Source organism: Macaca fascicularis, chromosome 1, assembly GCF_037993035.2.
Source record: "Macaca fascicularis isolate 582-1 chromosome 1, T2T-MFA8v1.1".
Lineage (NCBI taxonomy): Eukaryota > Metazoa > Chordata > Mammalia > Primates > Cercopithecidae > Macaca > Macaca fascicularis.
The window spans coordinates 85,047,335-85,073,357 of record NC_088375.1 but is presented as its reverse complement, the minus strand read 5'-3'; the positions used below and the strand labels follow the sequence as shown (position 1 = coordinate 85,073,357).

The 26,023-nt window shown below is 35.9% G+C and overlaps 1 protein-coding gene across 42 annotated transcripts in view; it reads left to right on the top strand.

Annotated features, from left to right (window-relative positions):
- CDC42BPA (CDC42 binding protein kinase alpha) overlaps positions 1 to 26,023 on the top strand; it is a 328,933-nt gene that overhangs the window by 164,693 nt on the left and 138,217 nt on the right. For all 42 annotated transcript variants that reach the window (XR_010585989.2, XR_012433742.1, XR_010585975.2 and 39 more), the window contains 5 exons: positions 4,400 to 4,600; positions 6,223 to 6,471; positions 9,052 to 9,131; positions 12,354 to 12,520; positions 20,984 to 21,106. Coding sequence is in view for 37 of the 42 variants with exons in the window: in XM_005541041.4 (XP_005541098.3) it covers positions 4,400 to 4,600; positions 6,223 to 6,471; positions 9,052 to 9,131; positions 12,354 to 12,520; positions 20,984 to 21,106 (820 nt within the window). In the remaining 5 variants the exon portion in view is untranslated. The remainder of the gene's footprint in view (positions 1 to 4,399; positions 4,601 to 6,222; positions 6,472 to 9,051; positions 9,132 to 12,353; positions 12,521 to 20,983; positions 21,107 to 26,023) is intronic.

Sequence of the window (26,023 nt, the reverse complement as noted above, 5' to 3'; positions counted from 1 at the left end):
CACACTTCTAAAAATCATTAAGATAGTAAATTTTATGTGTATTTTTACCACCATTAAAAATAATAATTAAAAAATTTTAAAAACCTAAGAAATTTAGAATACTTGAATCCTGTTTACATCCTCAGTAATATATTTTTGTTTTTCCAGTGTTTTATTTCCAACTTTTGTTTTTTAGGGAGGTAAATTGGGTGTTTTTTAAAAAATTTTTATTTTTCTATTTGTAAACTGACAAATTATAGTTGTATACTTTTATGGGGTAAATTTATTTTTCAGCCCTAAGGTAGTTACTCCTGCCTCTTTTTCTAGTCCTTGTCCTCCTCCTTCTTCATTGTGTTATCCAATTAACCACCATTTAGATGTATTAGTAAAGTTTACTAATGTCTTTGTTCATAATTGCTTCTAGTGTCACGTTCTTCCATCTTGGTTAAATTTCTTGTTTTCCGAAGTATACCCTTTAGTACTTGTTTAGCTGAAAGGAAATATTAGTGATAGTTCACTCAGTCTTGTGTGAGAATGTATCATTTCTGTATCATAATTTAGGTAGGTAGGTAATATTATATTGACAATCATTTTGTCTTATCACTTTGAAGGTACAACTTCATTTTCTTCTGACTGCAATTTTTAGTTAATAATAATTCAACTGTTGCTCTAATTGTTGTTCCTTAGTAGATAATCTCTATTCTTTAATGTTTTTAAAATCTCTTTGGGTTTGGTATTCTGTAGTTTAATTCCAGTGTGTATAGACATGAATCTGCTTTTATTTATCTTCTAAGTACTTTGTGTTTTGTTTTGTTTTGTTTTGAGACAGGGTTTCACTCTTGTTGCCCAGGCTGAAGTGTGGTGGTGCCATCTCTGCTCACTGCAACCTTGACTTCCCAGGCTCAAGCAATCCTCCCACCCCAGCCTCCCAAGTAGCTGGGACTACAGACATGTGCCACCATGTCCAGCTAATTTTTGTATTTTTTGTAGAGATGTGGTTTCACGATGTTGCCCAGGCTGGTCTCCAACTTCTGAGCTCAAGCAATCCACCTGCCTCAGCTTCCCAAAGTGATGGAATTACAGGTGTGAGCCACTGTGCTCAACCTCTTCTAAGTACTTTATGCCCTTCCTGCATCCAAGAATTCAAGTCTTATCATTCTTGAAAAAATTTAAGCTTCGTCTCTTTGGATATTGCTTTCCGCTATTCTCTCTTTTATCTCATTCTCTTATGCTGTGTTGAACTTGTCCATTCTAGGGTCCGTACATGTTAGCCTTTATTCCAAATTTTCCATTTTTTAAGTCTTCATATTAGATGCTAGTTAATTTCTTCAGCTCTTCTTCAGGTTTATTATTCTCGTCAACTGTATCTAATCCACTGTTTACCTATTTATTGCATTTATTTTATTTCAATGACTATTTTCATTTCTAGGAGTTCTGTTTGATTTTTAAAAACTTGTGCGTTGTTGATTTTTTTAGGTCTTTAATAATTTTAAACATACTTATTTCATAGAGTGGATCTGATTGTTGTTAGGGATCCAGTTGTTCTGTTTGTTGGGATTTATGAGTTACTCATAATAGACAGTTTCCTCATTTGGTTTTTATTATTGGATTGTGAGCTCATATTCAGCGACATTTTGTGTTTAAGAATTATATCTGCTAAATTTGAGCATATGTCCTCCACAGTAGATTTGAATTTGTTTTGCTTCCTAGAGGCAACTAACCTTGGGTCAGTGTTAATGCCAATTTCTTTTTCTTTTTTTTTTTTCTTTTTAAATTATACTTTAAGCTCTAGGGTACATGTGCACAACGTGCAGGTTTGTTACGTATGTATACATGTGCCATGTTGGTGTGCTGCACTTGTCATTTACATTAGGTATATCTCCTAATGCTATCCCTCCTCCCTTCCCCCTCCCCACAATAGGTCCCGGTGTGTGATGTTCCCCTTCCTGTGTCCAAGTGATCTCATTGTTCAGGTCCCACCTATGAGTGAGTGAGAATATGCGGTGTTTGGTTTTATGTTCCTGTGATAGTTTCAGAGAATGATGATTTCCAACTGCATCCATGTCCCTACAAAGGACACAAATTCATCCTTTTTTATGGCTGCATAGTATTCCATGGTGTATATGTGCCACATTTTCTTAATCCAGTCTGTCACTGATGGACATTTGGGTTGATTCCAAGTCTTTGCTATTGTGAATAGTGCTGCAGTAAACATACGTGTGCATGTGTCTTTATAGTAGCATGATTTATAATCCTTTGGGTATATACCCAGTAATGGGATGGCTGGGTCAAATGGTATTTCTACTTCTAGATCCTTGAGGAATCGCCACACTGTCTTCCACAATGGTTGAACTAGTTTACAGTCCCACCAACAGTGTAAAAGTGTTCCTGTTTCTCCACATCCTCTCCAGCACCTGTTGTTTCCTGACTTTTTAATGATCACCATTCTAACTGGTGTGAGATGGTATCTCATTGTGGTTTTGATTTGCATTTCTTGATGACGAGTGATGATGAGCATTTTTTCATGTGTCTGTTGGCTGTATGAATGTCTTCTTTTGAGAAGTGTCTGTTCATATCCTTAGCCCACTTTTTGATGAAGTTGTTTGTTTTTTTCTTGTAAATTTGTTTGAGTTCTTTGTAGGTTCTGGATATTAGCCCTTTGTCAGATGAGTAGATTGCAAAAATTTTCTCCCATTTCTTGGCTTGGGAACTTTTGGACCACAGAAGCGGTATGGATTTGCATCCCAAATGTTGAGACTATGTGATGTAATGTTACGAATTTCTACAGGAACAATATTTTTCATTCATCACTCACAAGTCAAGATAGATAAAATGTCTTGTCCTTCTCTGCTTTGTGGAAGATTTTTATAATGTACCATTTTTCTTAAGCAGTATACATTTTAGGGTGTGTATATAGGGAAGCCTTTGTCTTCAAACTCCCCACCTCATGTAAGCTAAGCATAAGGTCTTTCCGTCTGTTCCTTTGTTTTTGTTTTGTTCTTACCTTATATAAGTGTAAGGTATTCGCTTTTGTGTATGTTAAAATTCGAGAACCTAGGACATGAAAACCAACAATTCCCCAACCCCACTCAGCTCTAATGCTTATTCTTCTGATTTTTAAGCATTTCTTGATTACTGACCTCTAAGAATTTCTCTTTGTAAAAAAGTTCTTTTATATGTTTATACAAATAATTGTTATATTTTATCTAGCTTTTTTTTTTTTCCTTTTGAGACAGAGTCTTGCTCTGTTGCCCAGGCTGAAGTTCAGTGACGCAGTTTTGCTTACTGCAAGCTCCGCCTCCCAGGTTCACACCGTTCTCCTCCCTCAACCTCCTGAGTAGCTGGAACTACAGGCACCCACCACCACACCCGGCTAATTTTTTTGTATTTTTAGTAGAGATGGGGTTTCATCGTGTTAGACAAGATGTTTATATAGCATTTTTAAGAGTTTGTAATAGAAGGGTTTTTAAGTTATTTAATCTCATTACTAAAATGTAAGTCTCTTCTAATTATTCAGAATTGGAAATGTAGTCTAGAAAATCCAAAATATTAACTGATATTCTACTTTAGGAATGTTCATGTTTCGGATAAGTTCTTCTAAAACATGTAAAGGGTCAATATTCTTTTACTTCAAAGTACCTTACAACAAATATACCCAGGATTTTTCTAGTTACCTGTTTTATTTTTTCTTCCACTTTTTTATAGAGACAGGGTCTTGCTATGTTGCCCAGGCTTGTCTCAAACTCCTGGGCTCACGTGTTTTTCCCACATTGACTTCCCTAAGTGCTGGGATTACAGATGTGAGCTACCATGCCTGGCTTTAACTACTATTTTCTAGTTAAACCTAACCTGCTATAACAAGCACTCAACTTTTTCTCTCTATTGGAGCTTTAGTTTTTGAAGGATATGCCTCTTCTTTTATAGTTTTTTAAAGTAGTAAGTAGTTTGTTGTACATTATTGACATTTATTTTCTTAGGTTTCTATTAAGGAGTTTAAACATAATCTCCAGGCTTTTCATAGTGTTGGCCTAAATATCAGGAGCTTTTTCCCCCCATCTCATTGTAAAATTTTTATAGCTTCATTTTTTTTTACGTGTATAGGTTTGACAGGTAATTATCAATAATGAGTGTTCTAAACCAAATATTCAGTTTGTTGTTAATGGGTATGATGGTTTAAATTAAATTGTTCCTCTCAATGTCATCAGCTATGTAACAGCTGTATAGTGTTAAGAAATCTGGAAAACTATTAATGTGGGGATAATACAAAATTTAACATATATACAAGGATTATTATTTTTCAGATAATGACAAAGATGTGTTTATGAGATAATAATGTCTTGTGTATCTTAAGTAGCTATTTTAAATTTAAAATTATTTTATTTCTAATATAGTAGATTAATAAAAATGTAAATTTCTTCAGGTTCAGTCCTCAGTGGCTGTAGGAACCCCAGATTATATCTCTCCTGAAATCCTTCAAGCCATGGAAGATGGAAAAGGCAGATATGGACCTGAATGTGACTGGTGGTCTTTGGGGGTCTGTATGTATGAAATGCTTTATGGAGAAACACCATTTTATGCAGAATCTCTGGTGGAGACATACGGAAAAATCATGAATCACAAAGTTAGTATATTTTACTTTTGTTCAAATTAATGTGGTAAATAACACATATAATAATATCATTTTTAAAGAGAAAATATTTTTCTAAAAACAGTGAACAGGTCACATTTCTATCCTAGTACGGGACACGACAAACATAAATAGTCAAAAATCCATAAATTATTCATAAGTTACTAGTTCTCATTTTCTTGTATTTTATTAGAGATGCTGCTAAGTAGGAAATTAAGTGGTCTCTCAAGTAGAATAACAAAGGTCATAAGCAGAGAATTTAGATCATTGCTTACTATAGTATATGTATATAGTACATGTATAATCATGACTAGAATGTGTGTAAAAAAAATTTTCAACTTTAGTAGTAATAAGTGCAATACAAATTTAAAATAAGAATGAGATACTTTTTTTCTTGTCAAATTAGCAAAGATCAAAAGACAAATAGTACTCTGTACCATAAATAATGCAGTGAGATGGGCATTCTAAGACATTAATAGGATTATAAATTGGTGTAACCTTTCTGTTCAGAAAGTATACAGGTATGCACCTAGAGCCTTAAAAAATGGTTAGAGGTTTTGATTGAGCAACTTCACTCTAGGAATCTACCCTATGACATTTTCAGTAGAACAAAGATATATGTACAAGTATACCTATTCTAATATTATTTATGATGACGACATTAGAAGCAACACAGATAACACAACAAGAACAAATTAATGAAACTTTAATATATTTAGTACTAAGTGAAATAGACTTCATAATAATAAGAAGAAAGGTTTTATTAGCAGTCTTAGAAGATTGTGAGCAGTTGCAAAAACCTAGAATATGAATATCCGATAGAAGGGGATAATCTGTTCTTTTTAATTTGTTCCAGTGAAGCAATTATGATTAGTTGCTTTACATATATAAAAATCAGTTTTATAGGGCTTATGTTTTTCTACCTGGTTGCAAAGACAATGTTTCAAGTAGTTACAAAGAGCTGAAAGACTGGAAATAGCAGCAAGGTTGTACATAGCATGTACATCATTTGAATTAGAAAAGAATATTGTAGTATAACATTATATTTAACAGCACAGATTACAGCTTCAGTTCGAATTCTGGTTCTGCCACTTACTAGATGTGTAATGTTGAGAAAGTTATTTGAATTCTCTGTGTCTTTATTTCTTCTATAATAGTAGCATAGTAGGAGTACCTACCTAAAATGGTTGTTTTGAGGGTTAAATGAGTAACATACTTTAAATAGTGTCAGATACATATTATGTCCTTTAAAAATATTATTAATCATTAGTATGTAACTTATATGACCATTATCAATCATCTATGCTCGATTTAAATATTGAGTCAAATTCCACTACTTTTAAGTAATTTCTCTTCATTCTGATAGCAGTTTAAGGTATAATGTATTCTTTTTTCTATAGCACATGCATGATAACTCATATATGAAATTAAAGTCCTAGGAAAATGATCATCTGTCATTCATTTCTGTATTCCTTTAGTATTAGTACTTTGCACCAACATACAGTTATTAAATATATTTAAAAGAAAATGTATTTTTAAGAAAATAAATAAGTCAGCCAATGTACTTAGTATGTTAAACACTGATTTATATTTTGTTTCTGTTTTTCACTGTTTAGGAGAGGTTTCAGTTTCCAGCCCAAGTGACTGATGTGTCTGAAAATGCTAAGGATCTTATTCGAAGGCTCATTTGTAGCAGAGAACATCGACTTGGTCAAAATGGAATAGAAGACTTTAAGAAACATCCATTTTTCAGTGGAATTGATTGGGATAATATTCGGAACTGTGAAGCACCTTATATTCCAGAAGTTAGTAGCCCAACAGATACATCGAATTTTGATGTAGATGATGATTGTTTAAAAAATTCTGTAAGTATGACACTGTGAAGAAGTTCTGTCCCTCTGTTTCTTTCTAATATGGTTATATAGTAATTTTTTGGTTTATAAGTATTTTGCTAGGATGGTTTTACAATTTATCAGTTATCAGTCAGTGATCATGGCTTCCAGTGCTTGTTCTGTCACAAATCAAATAAAGAAGAAAGTTAACTGAGGTGAACATAGTTATTTGTGACTAAGAACAAAATTAAAATTCAAAGTTTTACCTCTTAGATAAGTTATGCCATTAAGCTTCCTAAGAGAACAAATTAGATACTTAAAAAAGCAGATTTTATGATTGCAAAGTGAAGAGGTTGGCAAATTTCTCTCTAAAACCATAGAACTGGACAAAATTATCAAAAACAACCATGTCAGGGCTTGATACAATTGAAGAGAAATAAATTGAGAAGCATTTATTTGTGCAAAGCTACTGAACTTTAGTTAAAGTCACATATACCACACACTTCCATCCCCACTACTGACTTGGTCTGGGACAGTAGTACTAGTAGCATGGAACTGGATAGAAAAATCAGCAGCTTTGCTGATACAGAGGGCAGATTCCAGGACTAAATACCCAAGCCCAGTGTGTTGCTGCTAACAATAGCTAACTTGGTAGGAAATCAATAGGGAAAATAGTCCACAGACGTGGTATAGCCCTGAGCTATAACCCTGCCTGAGGTGAATATCTGACCTCAAGCCAATTATTTGGCCAGTCCACTAGCCAAATAATTCGACCATTCTTAGCTTGTGAGCCATGCCCAAACAAGCCAGCATAGTATATCGACCTCTGCTATAACCCTTTAGGTTATATGAGATTAAAATTTAGGAAAATAAGAACTTAAAATGTTTGTGCTTTTTGCCTTTTTAGTCGTCGTCGTCGTCATCGTCTTCTTCTTCTTCCTTCTTCCTTCTTTCTTCCTCCTCCTCCTCCTCCTCCTCCTCCTTCTTTTTCTTCTTCTTCCTTCTCCTCCTCCTCCTCCTCTTCCTCCTCTTCCTCCTCCTCCTTCTCCTCCTTCTCCTTCTTTTTTTAAACATTTTTTATTTGAGACAGAGTCGCTCTGTGTCTCCCAGGCTGGGAGTGCAGTGGCATGATCTCGGCTCACTGCAAGCTCTGCCTCACGGGTTCACGCCATTCTCCTGCCTCAGCTTCCCGAGTAGCTGGGACTGTAGGCGCCCGCCACCACGCCCAGCTAACTTTTTGTATTTTTTGTAGAGATGGGGTTTCACCGTGTTACCCAGGATGGTCTCGATCTCCTGACCTCATGATCCGCCTGCCTCAGCCTCCCAAAGTGTTGGGATTACAGGCATGAGCCACTGCTCCCAGCCACTTTTTAGCCTTCTTAATTTGAGCTTTTATTTTTTTTTTTGCAGTTATTTTATTTACTATGGCTTTAATTCTGTACTAAAAATTTTTATGTTAATGTTATATGACTTACAATTTTTTTAAATTTTTGTGGGTACTTAATAGGTACACGTTATATTACTTTTCACTGAAACTGTGAATACTCTTTTCAGTACAATAAGCTGTAATCACTGTTTGATAACTGTAAACCATCCTAGTACTATATTCAAGGCAGATAAAAATTTCTCATACTTTCCTGTCTAAACTTCACAAAGAATAGTTAAATGGACTTCTCTTACCAATTTTTTATAAATAGAATTATGTTTACTGTTAACAAATTGTGAATCATTCCAAATTAAATACATAGTACAGTTGATTCTAATTATTCATGGTGTTTATGTTCTATATAGTTGCCTTGAACACTATTAGCTAATATTGAACCATTGCTCTGAGGGAAGTACAGGGTTAGGTTTCTGTGAGCCTCTGATCAACTGATCAGTATATAGTCTTGTTTTATGTGTGCTTCTCTTTAAAGACACTTTATATAATATAGTTGATTCATTAACACTGAACTCACCATTGAACTCACCACCAGCAGCACTGTAACTCGTGCCTGAATGAAGCTTTTCTAGCATATTATTTTCTCCGTAAAGGCACGTCACTGTCCTCTTGTGCTAGGAACACTAGACAGTGCTTCAGCACTATGCTTGGGAGCCTTTTCAAGCAGTGAATCACATACAAAGGGCCCAAAAATGTGAAATGCATGACACCAAAGAGACCCTGTAAAGGACACTTGTTTCTAATATGAGCGCTTAAATGAGAAGGCAGAGCCTCTCCTGTTCAACTTCAGCTGGGAATGTGAGCATAGGACATCTCAAATTTTTCTGTGCTCTGCACGTGTCTACAAATAATCATAAAATTACCATAAGTATTGATTTGGGGTTTACAAATAAATATTAGCTTCTATACAAATTTGCAAATACAGAGTACATGAATAATAATGACTGTTTTCTCAATATTAGACTTTCCATCTTTAATTTAATTAGAATTTTAGAGTAGCAGTGTTCATGGTCTGAATTTTATATCACTAAACAACTATACCAAACTTATCAGTGTTTTAAAATTGAACAGTCAAAATTTTTTTTGTTAATTTTTTTTGGCATTTTATATCTATAGCCAAGCATACAGATCATAGCTATCTATTTCTTACCAGATGTTTTTTCCTCCTTTAGGAAACGATGCCCCCACCAACACACACTGCATTTTCTGGCCACCATCTGCCATTTGTTGGTTTTACATATACTAGTAGCTGGTAAGTTTGAAAAGTTAACATAGTTTGGGCGAGGTGCAGTGGCTCATGCCTGTAATCCCAGCACTTCGGGAGGCCAAGGCAGGCAGATCATGAAGTCAGGAGATTTGAGACCAGCCTGGCCAATATGATGAAATCCCATCTCTACTAAAAATACAAAACTTAGGTGGGCATGGTGGCGGGTGCCTGTAATCCCAGCTACTCGGGTGACCGAGGCAGGAGAATCGCTTGAACCGGGGAGGTGGAGGTTGCAGTGAGCCGAGACTGCGCCATTGCACTCCAGCCTGGGTAACAGAGTGAGACTCTGTCTCAAAAAAAAAAAAAAGTTAACATAGTTTGGACAATTTAAAGCAAATTAAATTGAATTGAGGTTGGTAAAAAATGTATGCGAAAACTGTAAATTAAAACTTTTTAAAAAATAGAATGAGCCTACTGCTGGAAATAGAAAGTTAAGCGTTACAAAATTAGAATACATGAAAATCTGAACTCGTTTTGGAGGGGAAAGAATGGAACAGAGAGCTCAGAATCTATTCCTTAGCAATGAAGCAGTAATTAGAAGAGTTTCATGCTGTTGAATATTCTCTAGATGTCAAGCAGGAGAACTTTCAACCCATTAATTCTACCATCTTTTACACTGACCCTCCGTTCACTTATATTCCCTATTTCTCCCTTACCCTGCTTAAATTCCATTGAGAATGATTATAATCACTCCTTGTATGCTGTTTCAGTTTGACTGTCTCTAATTCTGTTATACTTGCTTTGCTAAGTCAACATTAACTCTTAAAATTTTATTCTCTACCTGTACAGTTTCAAATGACTAGAAAAAATAGCTGACTATTCTTACTGGTCTACTTTAAATTCATGATTACCAACCTCAAGTGCCCCTTGTCTGACAAATATACTGTATTACTCTAGTGTATTCACTCTTCTACTCACCTAGATAACTATTTTTTACTTTCTTTTTTTTTTTTTTTTTTTTTTTTTTTTTTTTAAGAGATGGGGTTTTATTTTGGGCAGCAGAAGGGCTGGAATGCAGTGGTGCAGTCCTAGCTCACTATAACCTCAAACTCCTGACCGCAAATGATCCTCCTGCCTCAGCCTCCAGAGTAGCTGGGACAATAGGCACAAGCCGCCATGCCCAGCTAATTTTTAAAACAATTTAGAAATGGAGTCCTGCTGTGCTGTCTAGACTGGAGTACAATGGCACAGTCATAGATCATCACTACAGCCTCCTACTCCTCAAGCCATCCTCTGGCCTTAACCTACCCTGTTGCTGGGATTACAGATGTGAGCCATTGCATCTGGCCTATTTCTTTCTACTTGAGTTTGAAACCTCACGTTCAGCTGACTTGTATCCCCTTTCACCGAAAGGATTGAGGCAAACCACAGACAACTCCCACAAGCTCCAGTTACCATATTTACCGCCTACTTACTGTTGGACCCAAATTCTCTGTTCTTTTCATGGATGAACTGTGCAAGCCTCTAGTAAGGCCAGTCTCTTTCATTCCTTCCTGGCTGGTCTAGTACATGTTTTGCTTTTATGTCATGAATTTTTTCTTCTTGTGTCATCTGCATCATCAGATTATTTCTATCAGCTTGCAAATGTCAGTTCCCCATCTTAATACAAAATATAAAATCTGGATTCTACTTCCTTTACCTCTTATCAACTATGTCTCTGCTCTACATTATAGAAAAATTACTTCAACTTTTGACTGTATTTTTGTTTATTTTTCTCATACTGTTGTTTCTTGAATTCATTCCAGTCAGGTATGTGCCACCATCACTTCATGCAAACTGCTTTTATCAATGTCACTGTTGACCAGCATGTTACTAAATCTAATGATCACTTCTCAGTTCTAGTCTTACTTATTTGCTTAGTCTCATCTTATTTGCCACAGCTCCATACTTTTAAAATACCCTCTTCTCCTATCTTCTAGGACACTTGACTGATTTTCTCTCACCTTGCTGGTAATTCCTTCTCAGTCTCCCATACCTGAACCCTCCTGACTTCCCTGACTTGTGAATATCAGAGTGTCCTATGGCTCAGTCTTTGGACTTCTCTTTTCCATCTAAACTCTCTAGTGTTCTCCCAAAGATTTGCTGATGAATCGTCAGTGTGCATCTCCAGCTGAGACCTCTCCTCTCAGTCTGCTTAAAAATCTGTCTTAACCACCCACTTACTATGTAAATAACTTTCTTTTATTTCTCTGAACCTGTTCAGGTGATCCTTTAAAAGATAATCAGAACATGTCACTCCCCTATTCAGAACCAGTCCACCCATCCCCAACTCCAGTGGCTTCATATCAACTCCAAATCAAACTTCTTACAAGGCCCTACATGACTGCCTTACTTTTATCTTTCTGAGTTTATTTTTCTTTGTTTACTCAACTCCATCCACACAGGCCTCCTTTCTGGCCTGTGAACATGCCAGACATACTCTTGTCTCAGGGCTTTAGTACTTCTGTTTCATCTGCTTGGAACATTCTTTCTTTTGATATTCCCTTAAGTGGTCCCCTCACCTTTACTTAGCTTTTTTCAAAGTTACTTTAGCAGTGACAGCTTTACTGACTACTTTATCTAAATTTGTATCTCCTCCCCTTCAATACTTTATTTCTCCTTTTCCTGCTTTATGTTTTCTCCTTAGCATTTAACATTTTCTAATGTAATGAATATCTCAATTATTTTGTTTATTTCTGTCTCAGTCACTGGAATATAAGCTCTATATGGGCAAGGATTTTTGTCTGTTTTGTTCACCACCAAATGTCCAGCAGTTGCAGTATTTTTATTTAAATCGTATTGAATTAAAGACAGAAACTTGCTTTTGAATTTCAAATTCTAGTAAAGAGGGCCGTGGTTGGTGCTTTTGACTACTACTGTTTCACCTAGGTGGTCAAATTGTTTTAAACTACCAGTAACCCTTCAGCAAACTTCATTTTATAATTTGTGGGGTTTTTTAAATCAAAATAATTTGGGGGATATTAGGTTTTCATTTTTTCAAATGCTTCTAAAAACAGTTTATGGTAATTTTGCAAAAAAATCTTATAATTATTCCAGCTGGCTAAGCTGCAAGATATTCAAATCTGTGTTTTAAATGAGCAATTTAAAAATGTTTATGCCATGAATGTGGAGTCAGTTAAAAACTTTTTTTAAAAATGTTAACATTTTTCTTCAAACTTTTTCTCACAGTATGAACCTACTTTTTTTTTTTTTTTTTTTTTTCTTCAGTGTACTTTCTGATCGGAGCTGTTTAAGAGTTACAGCTGGTCCCACCTCACTGGATCTTGATGTTAATGTTCAGAGGACTCTAGACAACAACTTAGCAACTGAAGCTTATGAAAGAAGAATTAAGCGCCTTGAGCAAGAAAAACTTGAACTCAGTAGAAAACTTCAAGGTAAATATATATTCACTTTTTGAATTGTACTCACAGTGTTATGAGGTGTTTATTGTAAGTGGTTGTTTTATCTTTGGAAAAAATCTTTTAAGTGGTGAAAAATCAGTTGTAGAAATTTATGCAGAAAACAGCATAATACCATTTATATAAAATCACACAATTAATAATAAACAACAACAAAATAGCTTTTGTTTCCTGTGGGTACATATTTATGTTTATAAAAATGTGTGGGAATACCTTTGGAGATGGGGAAATGGGACCCTCCTCACTTCGTTATAGCACTTTAATGACTTTTCCTATCTTATTTGCTCAACATTTAAGAGCTCTAGCTCCTTTCACATTGTCATTCTCTGCAGCATTGCTTCTGCCATATTTGGTGATTTTAAAATGCACATACACATAAACTTTTTAAGATTCTGAGTGAGTTTCTTTATTCTTCACCTTCAATGATTGTTTTCTCCATTTCATTTCATCCAGTCCATCCTATGGTAATAAGATATGTCTTAAGATTACCATATCTAAAACTCATTAATCGCGGTTTCCAGCAAATCTTTTATAATTTCCTGCTCATAATTTTCTAGTGCTCTCTCTCTCTGACCCCTTAACTCCAATATTCCTTCACTGCCACCATTACCTACAAGTCTATCACCAATTTAACTCTGCTATTTATACCCTCATTTTTCATTCTCTGGTCAGCCATAATCATACCCTGGCATATACCTTCAAATCTATTGTTCCGCTTTCTCTTTGTCAGATACCTTTGGCAGAACCCCAACCGTGTTTGAATACAACTTTGTGTCTTCAACTATCCAGCTGAAGACAGCTTACCTAAAACACCCACAACATGCTGACTAATAATATTAATTCAGATTCACAGACACTCACCTCAGGTCAGCTCTTCATGCTGCCTAGCAGTCCTACTTTGTTCCCCTAGTCTATTTCCCTATCCTGTGCTGTAAAATCCAGTGATCATTTCTGTCTTCACCTTTTAACCTATCAGCAATATTTGATCCTGTGGACCATTTATTCCTCCTGATAATGCCTTTTTTTTTTTTTTTGGCAGGGGGGGCGCTTCCGGGGCACTTTATCTCCTGGTTTTCTTTTTCCTCATAAACCAGTCCTTCCCAGTCTCCTTTGCTAAGTTTTCCTTAACTCTTTGACCTTTGAATGTTAGAATACTCTCTACTTGAAGCAAGTCTCTAGTTGAATGATGCCTTCAATGAAGGTTTTCCAGACCATCCTATTTATAATTTAATAATATGTATATCCCCAGTACTACTATCTACTTTTTCTGCTTTTTTCTCTAAAATAAAGGATGTCACGTATTATATATTTTACTTACATATTTTGTGAATGAAGGAATGTATTTATGCACAAATAATCAGGAACTTGTAACTCCTAGGAGAGAAATAATCAAAGTTTTACAATCACAGAATTTTACTCTCATAGTTTTAGAGGCCAAGTAGAGAAAAAGGCTGTGTAGACATCAATAGAATGGACTATTTTCTGTTTTTCCATAAGTTGTTAAGATCTCTGCATATGAATTACTTCCCTTTTGTGACTGAAATTTTTCTGTTTGTTTTTTTATGTGGTGACATAGCAAAGTGTGCAAGCATTCTGCTTTTAAGTATAAGCCTAATAAATGTTTGTATATGTGTACACTAATGTAACCTTCACCCATATTCATGTGTAGAATATTTCCAGCATAGGGTAAAGTCCTCAGATGCCACTTCCCAGTTTGTAACTTACCACTATGAAATAAACATCATCCTAATTTCTTTCACCATTAATGAATTTTTACCTGTTTTTGAACTTCATATAAATGGTATCATACAGTATATTCTCTTTTGTGTATGGCATGTTTCACTTGTTGTTTTTTAAAATTCACCCATGTTTTGTATATATCAGTAGTTTGCTCTTTTTTTTTTTTTTTTTTTTGGACTGCTGTTTAGTATTTCATTGTGTATAAGCACTAAAAAATTGCCCAGTTTGTTGTTGGTAAATATTTGGGTTATTTCCAGATGTTGACTACTATGAGTAAAGTTCCTGCAAATGTGCTTATATGTTTATTTTGATGGTCCTATATACTGTTTCTCTCAGATATATACCTGGGAGTAGAATTTCTGGGCCATATAGTAGAGGATTTTCAGCTTTAGAAGATATTTTCAAAGAGTTTTCCAAAGTGATTATACCAATGTATAGTTCTACTAATAATTTATGAGTTCTACTTTCTTCAGCTCCCCACCAGAACTTGATATTGTCAGCGTTTTTAACTTGTAGCCATTCTGGTGGAAGTATAGTGATGTCCTGCTGTGATTTTAATTTGCATTTTCCTGATGGATAATGAGTTTGAATATCTTTTCATATATACTATCCATTTGGATATCTAGTCTTGTGAAGTTCTGGTTCGAGGTTCTTGCCCATTTTTCTGTTAGGTCTTTATATATCTTCTTCTTAGTAATTTGTATGTTACTACTTCACAAACAACGTAGAAACCTTTAGACAACCAGCTCCTTGTATGACTGTTGTTATGTAGTTTACCTTAATCTGTGTTATAAATCTTTTAATACATTTTTACTCAATTGTTGCTTTACGTTTTCTTTACTCATTAATTTTAAGTATCATTTAATTTACCCATTCATTTACCCTTTTGGTGCTTTTTATTTCTCCCTAAATTCCGTGTTTCTATCTGGAATCATTTTTCTTTAGCCTAAAAAACTTCCTTTATTGTTTTCTTGTAATGTAAGTGTGTTGTGACAATTCTTGATAGGGTTTTGTTGATGTGAAAATGTCTTTATTTTTACCTTCATTTTGGAGGAATACTTGTGCTGGATTAGAATTCTAGCTTGGCAGCTTTGTCTTTCAGAGCTCTACATGTATTATTTTATTCTTTTCTATAATAGCTTCCATAATATTTCTTGAGAAGCCAGCTGTTAATCTTAATCTCTTGAATGTAATGTATATGTTTTCCCTTCTGGCTGCTTTCAGGATTATGTCCTTAACTTCAGTTTCAAATAGTTGGACTGTGATTCACGTACGTGTAGCTTTCTTTGTATTAACAGAAAATCCTGGTTGAGATTCACTGAGCTTTTGCAATCTTGTTTGATGTATTTTATCAGTTTTGCAAAATTCTAAGCCATAGTCTCTGTAGATACTATTTTGCCTCGTGCACTTTCTCCTCTCCTTCTGGGGCTGTAATTGCATATATGTTAGATGGTATCTCACATTTCCTTTATGCTCTGTTCTGTTCCTTCCATTGTTTCTTTTTGTGTGTGTGCTTCATTAAGATATTTTCTATTGATCTGCCTTCAGGTTCACTAGTTCTGTCTTCTGCTATATCCATTTTGCTGTTAAGTCCATCTGATTAATCTTAATTTCAGATATTGTCTTTTTTAGTTAAAGTTTATTCATTTGATTCTCTCAATTGCAGTTTTCTGTTGAAATTTCCCCATATTTTTGTGTATTTTTTCGCTATTTTCTGTAACATTTTAATAATATTTTGAGGTCTTTATCTGTTAAATTTCAGCAACTGTGAACCTGCCTTTCTGTTTTTTTCTTCCATTTGTCATGCTTTTCTGCTTTTCCAAATGTCTCATGTGAAAGATGTCAGGAATAAAAATAACATAGAGAAGCAAGTTTATATTATTTTTGCCCCAGAGAGGCTTCTCCCTTTTCATTCCATCAAGAATTGAGCTTGGACAAGACTAAACTGCATTTTTTTGGGGGGGGGAGGGGGGGACGGAGTCTCGCTCTGTTGTCCAGGCTGTAGTGCAGTGATTTGATCTCGGCTCACTGCAACCTCTGCCTCCCCGGTTCAAGTGATTCTCCTGCCTCAGGCTCCTGAGTAGCTGGGACTACAGGTGTGTGCCACCATGCCTGGCTGATTTTTTTGTATTTTTAGTAGAGATGAGGTTTCACCATGTTAGCCAGGATAGTCTCGATCTCCTGACCTCGTGATCTGCCCGCCTCAGCCTCCCTAAGTGCTGGGATTACAGGCATGAGCCACTGTGCCCGCCTTTAAATTGCATTTTTAATTAGATTCAAACCTACCTTTGATTTCAAATGCCCAGAAGCGGGAGCTGGATAGAGCCTAGTTGCGCCTCTTTCTCCTTCACTTCCTAAACTATGGGAGATTTATTCTCCTCTTCAGCTTTCTGCCCTATACCATTTCCAAATTTGGTAAGTGTCTTGATGAAGAGACTGGCCATGTATTTGAAGCAGATTCTCTTCCTCAAGCAGCTCTTCGTCTCTGAAATAATTCTATACTATCAGAGATTTCTGTCTGACTTTTCAAAGCTCCCTAACTTCCCATGAAGCCCCCAAGTACAACAATTAAAATATACCATGGGAATGAAAGCACAATATGCTTACGGACTTTGAGATTTCCAAATTGTTGCATCATCCCCACACATCCTCCAGAAGCTTCAGTGGTTTTTCTTTCCAGCATGTTATCTCTCAATTTAAAGGCCAGGCTTGACCTAAGTACACTCACAGAAATGAATAAGGCTTCCAAGTAAGAAGCAGTTGTAATAGCCTCTTCACTTCAGAATGCCTCACTTCCCTGGCTCACTTTCCCACCTCTGACTGGGAAAGCAAAGAGAACTAAGTAAAGTAAACCAAAGATGTTTTTAAAAATAAGATTTTTTCCAAATTATATACTGAATTTTTACTTTTTACAGCAGGAGAAACAAAGCAGTGACCTGTTGCTTTCTAGTCCATCCCCTTATGACTAAGAATTTCCTGTGTTTTGGTTTTTTTTTTTTAATGTTTTGAATTCTTTAATTTGTTCTTAGTATTTTTACATGTATAGTATCGTCTACACAGAGCAAAGCAAACAAAAATGTAAGATCATTGCCTTTTGGCATGAATACTTATTTCATAGCAGTGACATAGATTAACATTTAAACTGATTCATTCATTTGTCAGCCATTTATTGAGTATCAAATAGCCAGGAACTGTTCTGCATATGACTAGTAATGTAATAAAAAACAGATAAAGACAAAAATACCTCCCCTTGTTATGTTTCCTTTCTACTTTGAGGAGACAGACAATAAATCACATACAAAGTAGGGTCATCCACTGAGAGTAAGGAAGGTAGAGGAGATAATAGATATTTGACAAGAAAAAGAGAAAATATGAAATGATCAGTATAGAGATGAAAAGAGTAAATGAGCCAGGGAAATAGTTTAGGATAGCCAGATATTTCCATGTTATTTAAGTTTAGTAATTATGAGTTTTAAATGACTGTGTATTTTTTTCAGTCATTTTTAGCTACTTGGGTAAAATCATAGAGTAGGAGGAGAGTAGAAATTAGCCAAGATTGAGGGCCTTCTAGAATAAGTACAATGGAGGAGAGAAGGGTAAAGAAATGGAAGGTATTTGCAAAACAGTGATGGACCAAAGAATCTAACCAGGGTAAGTAAGGAAGTAAAGAGGAAAAAATGGAAAGTGTTGAGAACACACTGATTGGCATTTGTGGTGGGAATGAAGAATTGTTGAAGTGGTCCCTGGACTAGTAAGCTGTACAGATAAGAGAGATGATTTTGGAGGCCATGACGTTATTGATAATGACAAAGCGTATAGTAGAATTTCTTAATTGGTGAACCACAAGCATTTGGGGTGAGGTAGTTTTTTCACATGAGAGAGAGTTTCACACTCTGAGATATTGAACATTCTGAGTTTCCAGATGTTAAATGCTTGTCGCAGTCTCCTCATGTACTGTGTCAACAACTGACTCCCCATCTGTCCCCTTCACATGAGGTGATGGTACACCTGCAGTAGAGAACCACTAGTTTAGGATGTGGCCAGTTAATCTGATGGTTATACTGGAGAGAAGTCTATCAGCTAGATTGTTTTGGGCTGCAGATGTGAGAATTCTTAAATAATAAGGATTTATTTTCTCACTTAAGAAGCCAGAAGTAAATGGTTTCAGTGCCAATTTTGGGGTAGCTGCCCTATTAATTTCTTGGCTTTCCTTGATTCCACAATATTGTAGAACTTTCAGATGTAAACTTTGGAAGGTAAGACATCCCTTCATACACCAGATTCACTTCATATACCATCTGACAGACATACCAGGCATTTGACTTATCACATGGTGACGTTCCCTGCTAGGACAAAAAGGAGCTAAATAGATTCATTGGCAGAGTACACCAAGAGTTCTATCTTCATATCTGCACATATCCAGAGACTCAGAAAGTGGAAAGCTTCATTTAGTTTCATACATCTTTCATTTAATGGGAGATTAAAACCTCTCCCTGAAGCCCCCTAGTGGACTTCTTCTCAAGGTACCATTTAAGTTCTAACTAGGTCACATACCTAATTCTTGACCAACACTTGCAATGTGGAATGGAATTATTATGATTAATTTAAGCCAGCCAGTTTTGACTGGGCCCACCTTGCCTATGCATACTGTAGCCTGATAATTGAATTTGGTTCACAAGGAAGAAAAGATGAGTAGATGCTGGGTAAAAACCAGCAGTATCTGCCGTAGAGGATTTATGTGCCTCAGAAGTCAGTGTTAGATGGATTATCTATTTTGATGTTAAAGTCACTAAGAATAATAAGAAGAGTAGTAATGGAAAGAAGAGCAGAGAACAACATGTAAAATCCTTGTTTAAAAAAGAGTAAGATAGGGAGGACAAGTGGATAACTACATAAGCAGGAAATGGCCATTTCAGTAGACCTAGGAATTTTGAGGAGAGAAGTGGCAATAATGAGCAAGGATGCCTGCCCCACCTTCATACTTGTAGCAGGGGGGGTACAGGAGGAAAAGTAACTCCTATTAATGTCCATTTGGTATTTTTTGGTTTTTTGTTTGTTTTTTTGAGACAGAGTTTTTCTCTATCACCCAGGCTGGGTGTGGTGGCATGATCTCAGTTCACTGCAACCTCTGCCTCCCGGGTTCAAGCATTTCTCCTGCCTCAGCCTTCCAAGTAGCTGGTATTACAGGCATGCACCACCATGCCTGGCTAATTTTTATATTTTTAGTAGAGATGGTGTTTCACCATGTAGGCCAGGCTGATCTGCAACTCCTGACCTCAGGTGGTGCACCTGCCTTGGCCTCCCAAAGCACTGGGATTACAGGCATGAGCCACCACACCTGCACCTCTCCCACATTGGGTATTTTTATGTCCCCCCATTTTCTGCCCCCAATTTAGATGTCTTAAAAAAATAAAAACATTGGATGTTCTTTTCAAAATAATAAATACAGAAAGGACCAGTTTTTAGCATGTTTTGAACCCAAAGAGATAGAAATGTATAAGAAATACTTATATGATGCAGAAAATCAAGATCAGATGCACAATGTAGTATATCTTACACCTTTAATTCAAATTAACAAATATTTATTGACCGCCAAACATATAGGGATTATGGTTTACACACACACGTACATATGCACACACAAAGTAATCAGTAATGATTTGCACTAACTCATAAAGAATTATGGTAAAGGAGAGACTTATTATGTAGGAATCCCTCCATAAATAGCAGAACACCTATTTTAGAACAAAGGGCAATTTCATTTCTGGTGTAAAATGGTAAAAAATATTTTCTTTGTTCCATATCTTTTGATGATATCTGGGAATAAGCCTCAATAGACTTACTGTTCTTTAAAACCTTGTATTTTCTAATTAGAACTGCAAGATAAATTAATATTTTCTATTTAAACTAAATATTTTAGCTACATTGTTGAGCCGTAGTTACCTATAGATGGGCCTCAACTTTCAGACAAAATTTGGAAGGCCAGCACTTCTGCATATGTATATTAACATGCCTAACCCTCCATTTGTAAACCCAATTCAGGTCTTCATATAGCATCTGACTGACATACCAGGCTTTTGAGTTATCACATGGTGATGTTCCTACTAGGAGAAAAAGGAGCTACATAGTTGATTCACTGGCAGAGTACACCAACAGTATTTAAAACCAAAAATTATTAGAAGGTGGATTATTTCATATATATATATATATATATATATATATATATATGCAGCGGAATTTTTTTTTTTTTTTTTTTTTTATAGAGTCTCACTTTGTCTCCCAGGCTGGAGTATAGTGCCATGATCATGACTCACTACCACCTCAACCTTCCAGGCTCAAGCAGTTCTCCCATCTGAGCCTCCTGAGTAGCGGGACTTCAGGCATGTGCCACTATGCCCTGCCAATTTTTGTATCTTTTGTAGAGAAAGGGTCTCACTCTGTTGCCCAGGCTGGTCTTATACTCCTGGACTCAAGTGATCCTCCCACTTTGGCCTCCCGGAGTGCTGGGATTACAGGCATGAACTACCATGCCTGGCCTGTTTTTTTATGACCTAATTTTTACGTATTCACATGCTTTTTATCAGTGAGTAGATGTTTTGTTCTATAAATTGTGTAAGAATTTCTCTGCAAACAATATAATGTTATTAGTGTTAAGAATTTGGAGTATGGTGATATTTTTATTTATTCTTTTTTTTAAAGAGTCAACACAGACTGTCCAAGCTCTGCAGTATTCAACTGTTGATGGTCCACTAACAGCAAGCAAAGATTTAGAAATAAAAAACTTAAAAGAAGAAATTGAAAAACTAAGGAAACAAGTAACAGGTAAATATCTGTGATTCACTGCTAATTCAATTTAGGAAATGTTTAAACAATGGTTTATTCACACAAAAAACATCTATTGAGAACCTGTCTGTGTTATGTGATGTGAGTTGCATGGTAGTCAGGGAAGGGCAAATAAGAATGGGTTCTGCTCTCAAGGAGTTCACATTTTGGTCTGGGAAACAGATAAACAGTTATTGCAATACGTATGAAAAGGCTATCAGGAAAAATAAATGGAGATACGTGGAGAGTACATAGAGGATCACCTAACCCAGACTTCTGTGAATAAGGATGGCTTTTTTGGAAGGCCTGTTCATTTTGGAATTTGTCTGGCAAAGCATATTTGTGAGGAGAGGAAAAGGTGAGTAAGGTGTGAGGAAGGACACTAGAGACAAGCAGAGTGCATGTATACAGGCATCAGGAAAATTTATTTTATTTGTTATGCAATTATTTTTTCTTTGTATTACTAAGATTAAAATTAAATTTGACAAGTGTTTGTATACCTATTATTCATTTATTGCATTTACTCAATAAATATATATTTAGCACCTACTATGTAGCAGGTGTTTTTTTAGGCTCTTGGGATTCAACTTAAGCAAAACAACTTTAAACAAAAAATCTTTGCTTTGGCCTGGGTAAAGGACAGAAAACAGAAACCAGTAAATATATAACTTTGTAAATGATACAATATGTTAGAAGGTAATAAGTGCTTTAAAAATAAAAATAGAATAAGGAGAATTAGATGTGCAAAATGAGGAGTTTTATCATTTTAAGTATAGTGCTCCAGGGGTAGGCCTAACTGAGAAGGTGACATGTTAGCAAAAATTTAAAGAAGGCAAGGGGGTTAGCCATACAGTTATCTGCAAAATATATGTTCTAAGCAGAAAGACTAGCTGGTGCAAAGACTCTAAAATCAAATGTGCCCCAGGTGTTCAAGTAAAACAGAGTACTGCATGGCTGGAGCAGAATGAGCAAGCAGGGAGAATGGAAGGAAGTGAGAACTAAAGGGGTGAAATGGGCTTGTTGCCTGATCAGTAGAGCCTTACTGATTGTCGTAAGGTCTTTGGTTTTTACTCAGAATGAAATGGCAGTTTTTTGCAGGGTTTAGAGGCATTACATGATCTGAATAAGTAGAGGGATAGGAAGAGAGAGCAGAAGGTACTGTTTTAACGAGAATGGTCAGGCCTCTCCAGAAAGGCAGTTTTAGGCAAAAATAAGTAAAAGAGAAGAAATAATCTAATGTAGCATCTTTTATAAAAGTGACTATTTAAAATGCCATATTAGCACTTTGTTTATTTTAAATATATGGAGATCTTAATTTTGAGCATAATTTGTGAATGCTATTTTGTGTTTTTAAGAGGCTGTCCTCCTAAGAAATATCTATATATCTAATCTCTGTTACTTTTATCTTTCCAAAAGTAAGTTATTATAGATTGGGAACGTGATAAGTGAATCATGGACTTTGGTACCAACAGTAACATTAAGAGTGTCATTGAATGTCTACATTAGAGTTGTATGACACTAAAAAAGCAGTAGAACAGAAGACCAGCTAGAATGGTCGGTGATTTGTCTTCAGAGAGGCAATAGGAATTTGGAAAACTTATTCATAAGCCTGTCTCTTCTCTTTTTAATAGTAGAATGTGGCTTTGAATGGCAGTAGCTTTTGAAAGCTTGCTAATTAATTTTAAAACTGCCTTGAAATAGATGATATTGATGTAAAATATTCAAATCAATAATCTAGTTGTTATGTCATTCACCAAAATAGTTGTGAGCTTCTTTGTTAGCTCTGTGTAAAAGCTAAATTTTTAAATCTTAAAACGTTTTGCTGTCATTCACAGTAATGTTCTGGCACTATCCAAAGGAAACCTGTGTTGATGTCTAACCCATTATATATAGAATCATGATAAGTAATTTCATTTTCTGAGCAATTCCAAATAGTATTGTATTTTTAATTTTATTGTTCATGTGTTTATTGCTAATATATAGAAATATAGTTGATTTTTACATGTTTATTTTGTATTCTACAGTGTTGCTACACTCCCTTATTAGTTCTAATAGGGTTTTAAAAAATAGTTTATTTGGGATTTTTAATTCTGACGATCATGTCATCTGCAGGTGGGAACAGTTTTATTTCTCCCTTTCTGATCTATATGCTTTTTGGTTCCTTTTCTTGCCTTATTGCAAGAACTTGCAGCACTATGTTATGCTAAAGAAGAATGATGAGAAGAACATTCTAGCTTCTCAATCTTGGGGGAAAGCATTAGTTTCTTTCTGTTTTTGTATTTATAAGGGCTTTTAAAATCATTAATGGGTGCTGAATTTTGTCAGATGCTTTTTCTGCATCAATTGATATGAACATATGATTTTCAAAAAATAACCTGTTAATATGGCGAATTACATTGGTTGATTTTAAAGTGTTGAACCAGCCATACATCCCTCTTGTAAACAGTGGTCATGGTGTACAATTATTTTTATATGTTGCTGAATTCCATTCCTAATATATTTTTAAGGATTTTTGCATCTATATACATGAAGGATATTAGTCTTTAGTGTTCTTTTTTTTCTTCTTCTTCTTTTTCCTTTCTTTCTTTCTTGTACTGGCTGTTTCTCTGTCAACATAGCTGGTGGCTACTGTCACCAGCAGCCACCAGAGGCCTGAACAAAAGAGCACTAGCAGGGGATCCACCTGCATGCATCCTTTCTGAAGCAGCCTTGCAGTCAGGAGTCAGATTGCTGGTACAGCGTCAATGACAACCTCAATGTGAACATTTAAGAGTTTTTAGTACTTACAGACATTGTGGCACATGGCACACCTGGAGGCCACACACCTGGAGGTCAGGGAGTGCAGGGAGACAGAGAGCCTTGAGCAGGAGAGCATGGCAATTAGCAGTATATATTAGGGAATAGGATGTAGATCACTTTAAGTTTGGAAGCCAGTGCTTGAATGGTCCCTTTAGAGGAGGTGGCTGGAAGGCAGGATCCCAGTCTGCTAGGTGGGAGAGTTGTCTCCAGCTTGAGCCCCTTGGGTGTGGTGTAGAATTTAAAACTGCATCAAGAGTGACTAAACCCTGCCTCTGAAACAAGAAAGCTAAACCTGCATTCAAAATGGATGCTGAGGCAGCATAAAATTATTATAAAATTATACATTTATTATAAATGATTTATTTTAAAGTAAAATTAAATATGCTGTAAATTTATAAATACACTTGATCCTTGAGCAACATGGATTTGAACTGTGTGGATCTACTTATATGCAGATTTTTTTCCCAACCACATAGAGATTGAAAATACAGTATGCTTGCGATCCAAAAGTCAACCCAGGTTGGAGGTAGAAGTCCAGGTTTCCTGTGTGGTTTCCACTGACAGTGTGTGTGAGGGGAGGCTTGTTGTCAGCCAGTGAGGGTTAATGTCCTGTCTTTTTGTGATACCACTCTTTTTTTTTTTTTTTTTTTTAATTTGGAGATAGAGTCTCACTCTGTTGCCCAGGCTAGAGTACAGTGACATGATGTCAGCCCAGTGCAACCACCATCCCCCAGGTTCAAGCAATTCTTGTGCCTCATCCTTCAGAGTAGCTGGGACCACACCCGGCTAATGTTTTGTGTTTTTAGTAGAGATGGGGTCTCGCTGTGTTGCCTGGGCTGGTCTCGAACTCCTGTCTTCTAGTGATTCACCCTCCTCAGCTTCCCAAAGTGCTGGGATTATAGGCATGAGTAACCACACCCAGTGTTTTTCTGACACCACTTTTGCAGATATGTTTGAGCATCTCATTATAGCCTCATGAGGTTGGAAATCTAGCCCCCCTGCACTTATCCATTGTTGACATTGGTGACATGGGACCAGTTTTTTTCTGTGATGTTTATCTCAAGTAGAATTGTTATTTTCTATGAGTTTTCTGTCTTCCTGGTCTACCCCTTTCCTAATCCTTTGGCTAGAAAGAGCAGGCTTTTGTTGGGGCTTTTTCTCTTTATAGCTGTTGTCATTTGTGGGTTATCATCTTTAGCTCTAATTCTGGGGTATATGAACCAAGAAGAAACCCCAGAAAACTCAACCATTATGTTGTTTATCAGATCCCAATGTCCTGAGGAAGTTTTTTCCTTCACATTTCAGAGTCGTCTTATGTTTGTTTTATGTATAATGTCTAGGGTTTTAAGTTATACTTAATGGGAAGAATGGGAAATATATCTATTCCATCTTCCCAGAACTTGAAGTCTCCAGAGTAAGCTTTAAAAATGTAAGTCTGTTCATGTCACAGCTTCAACATAAATATCTTCAGTGGACCCCCATTGCCTGCAGGATAAAGTAGAAATTTCTCAATTCTAATACAAGGCCCTTCATTATTATGCATGTATTTGCCTCTCGAGCTTTATCTCTTGTTACTACTCCCTTGTCCAGTGATTCCAGCCATACTGAATCACCCCGTGATGCTCCACTTCCTTCACATACTGTCTTTTTCCTTCCCTTTCTTTTTTCCTTCCCTTTTTAACAAAAAATACAAATTGAAGGCTCCCTTTAAGACCTGCCTGATGAGTAGCCCCAACTTTAATTTGGCTCTGAAGAAAAAAGTATCCAAAATACCTTCAATCTGTCATTCCTCCAGATACTTCTTGAGCAAAGTCTTTGTGTATACAAATACCCACCATTAATGACTGGTTATCTTGTGTTTCCCAACAGCAGTGTTCTCCAATATTTTTAAGTTCCTGGAAAAAATGTGACAAATTTATAGTTATTGACAACTTCTTTTTAATATTTGCTTCTTTACCATACTCTGAGCTCCTAAAGGTTAGGAAGTAGGTTATAGTAGGTTTTCCTACTACATTCCTAATGCCAAGCTTATTGCCAGTATTGTATAACAGACACTAAATATATATTTGTTGAGTATCAGCAGACAAAAATAAAATTTTTTTAAATAAAAAATTCGTA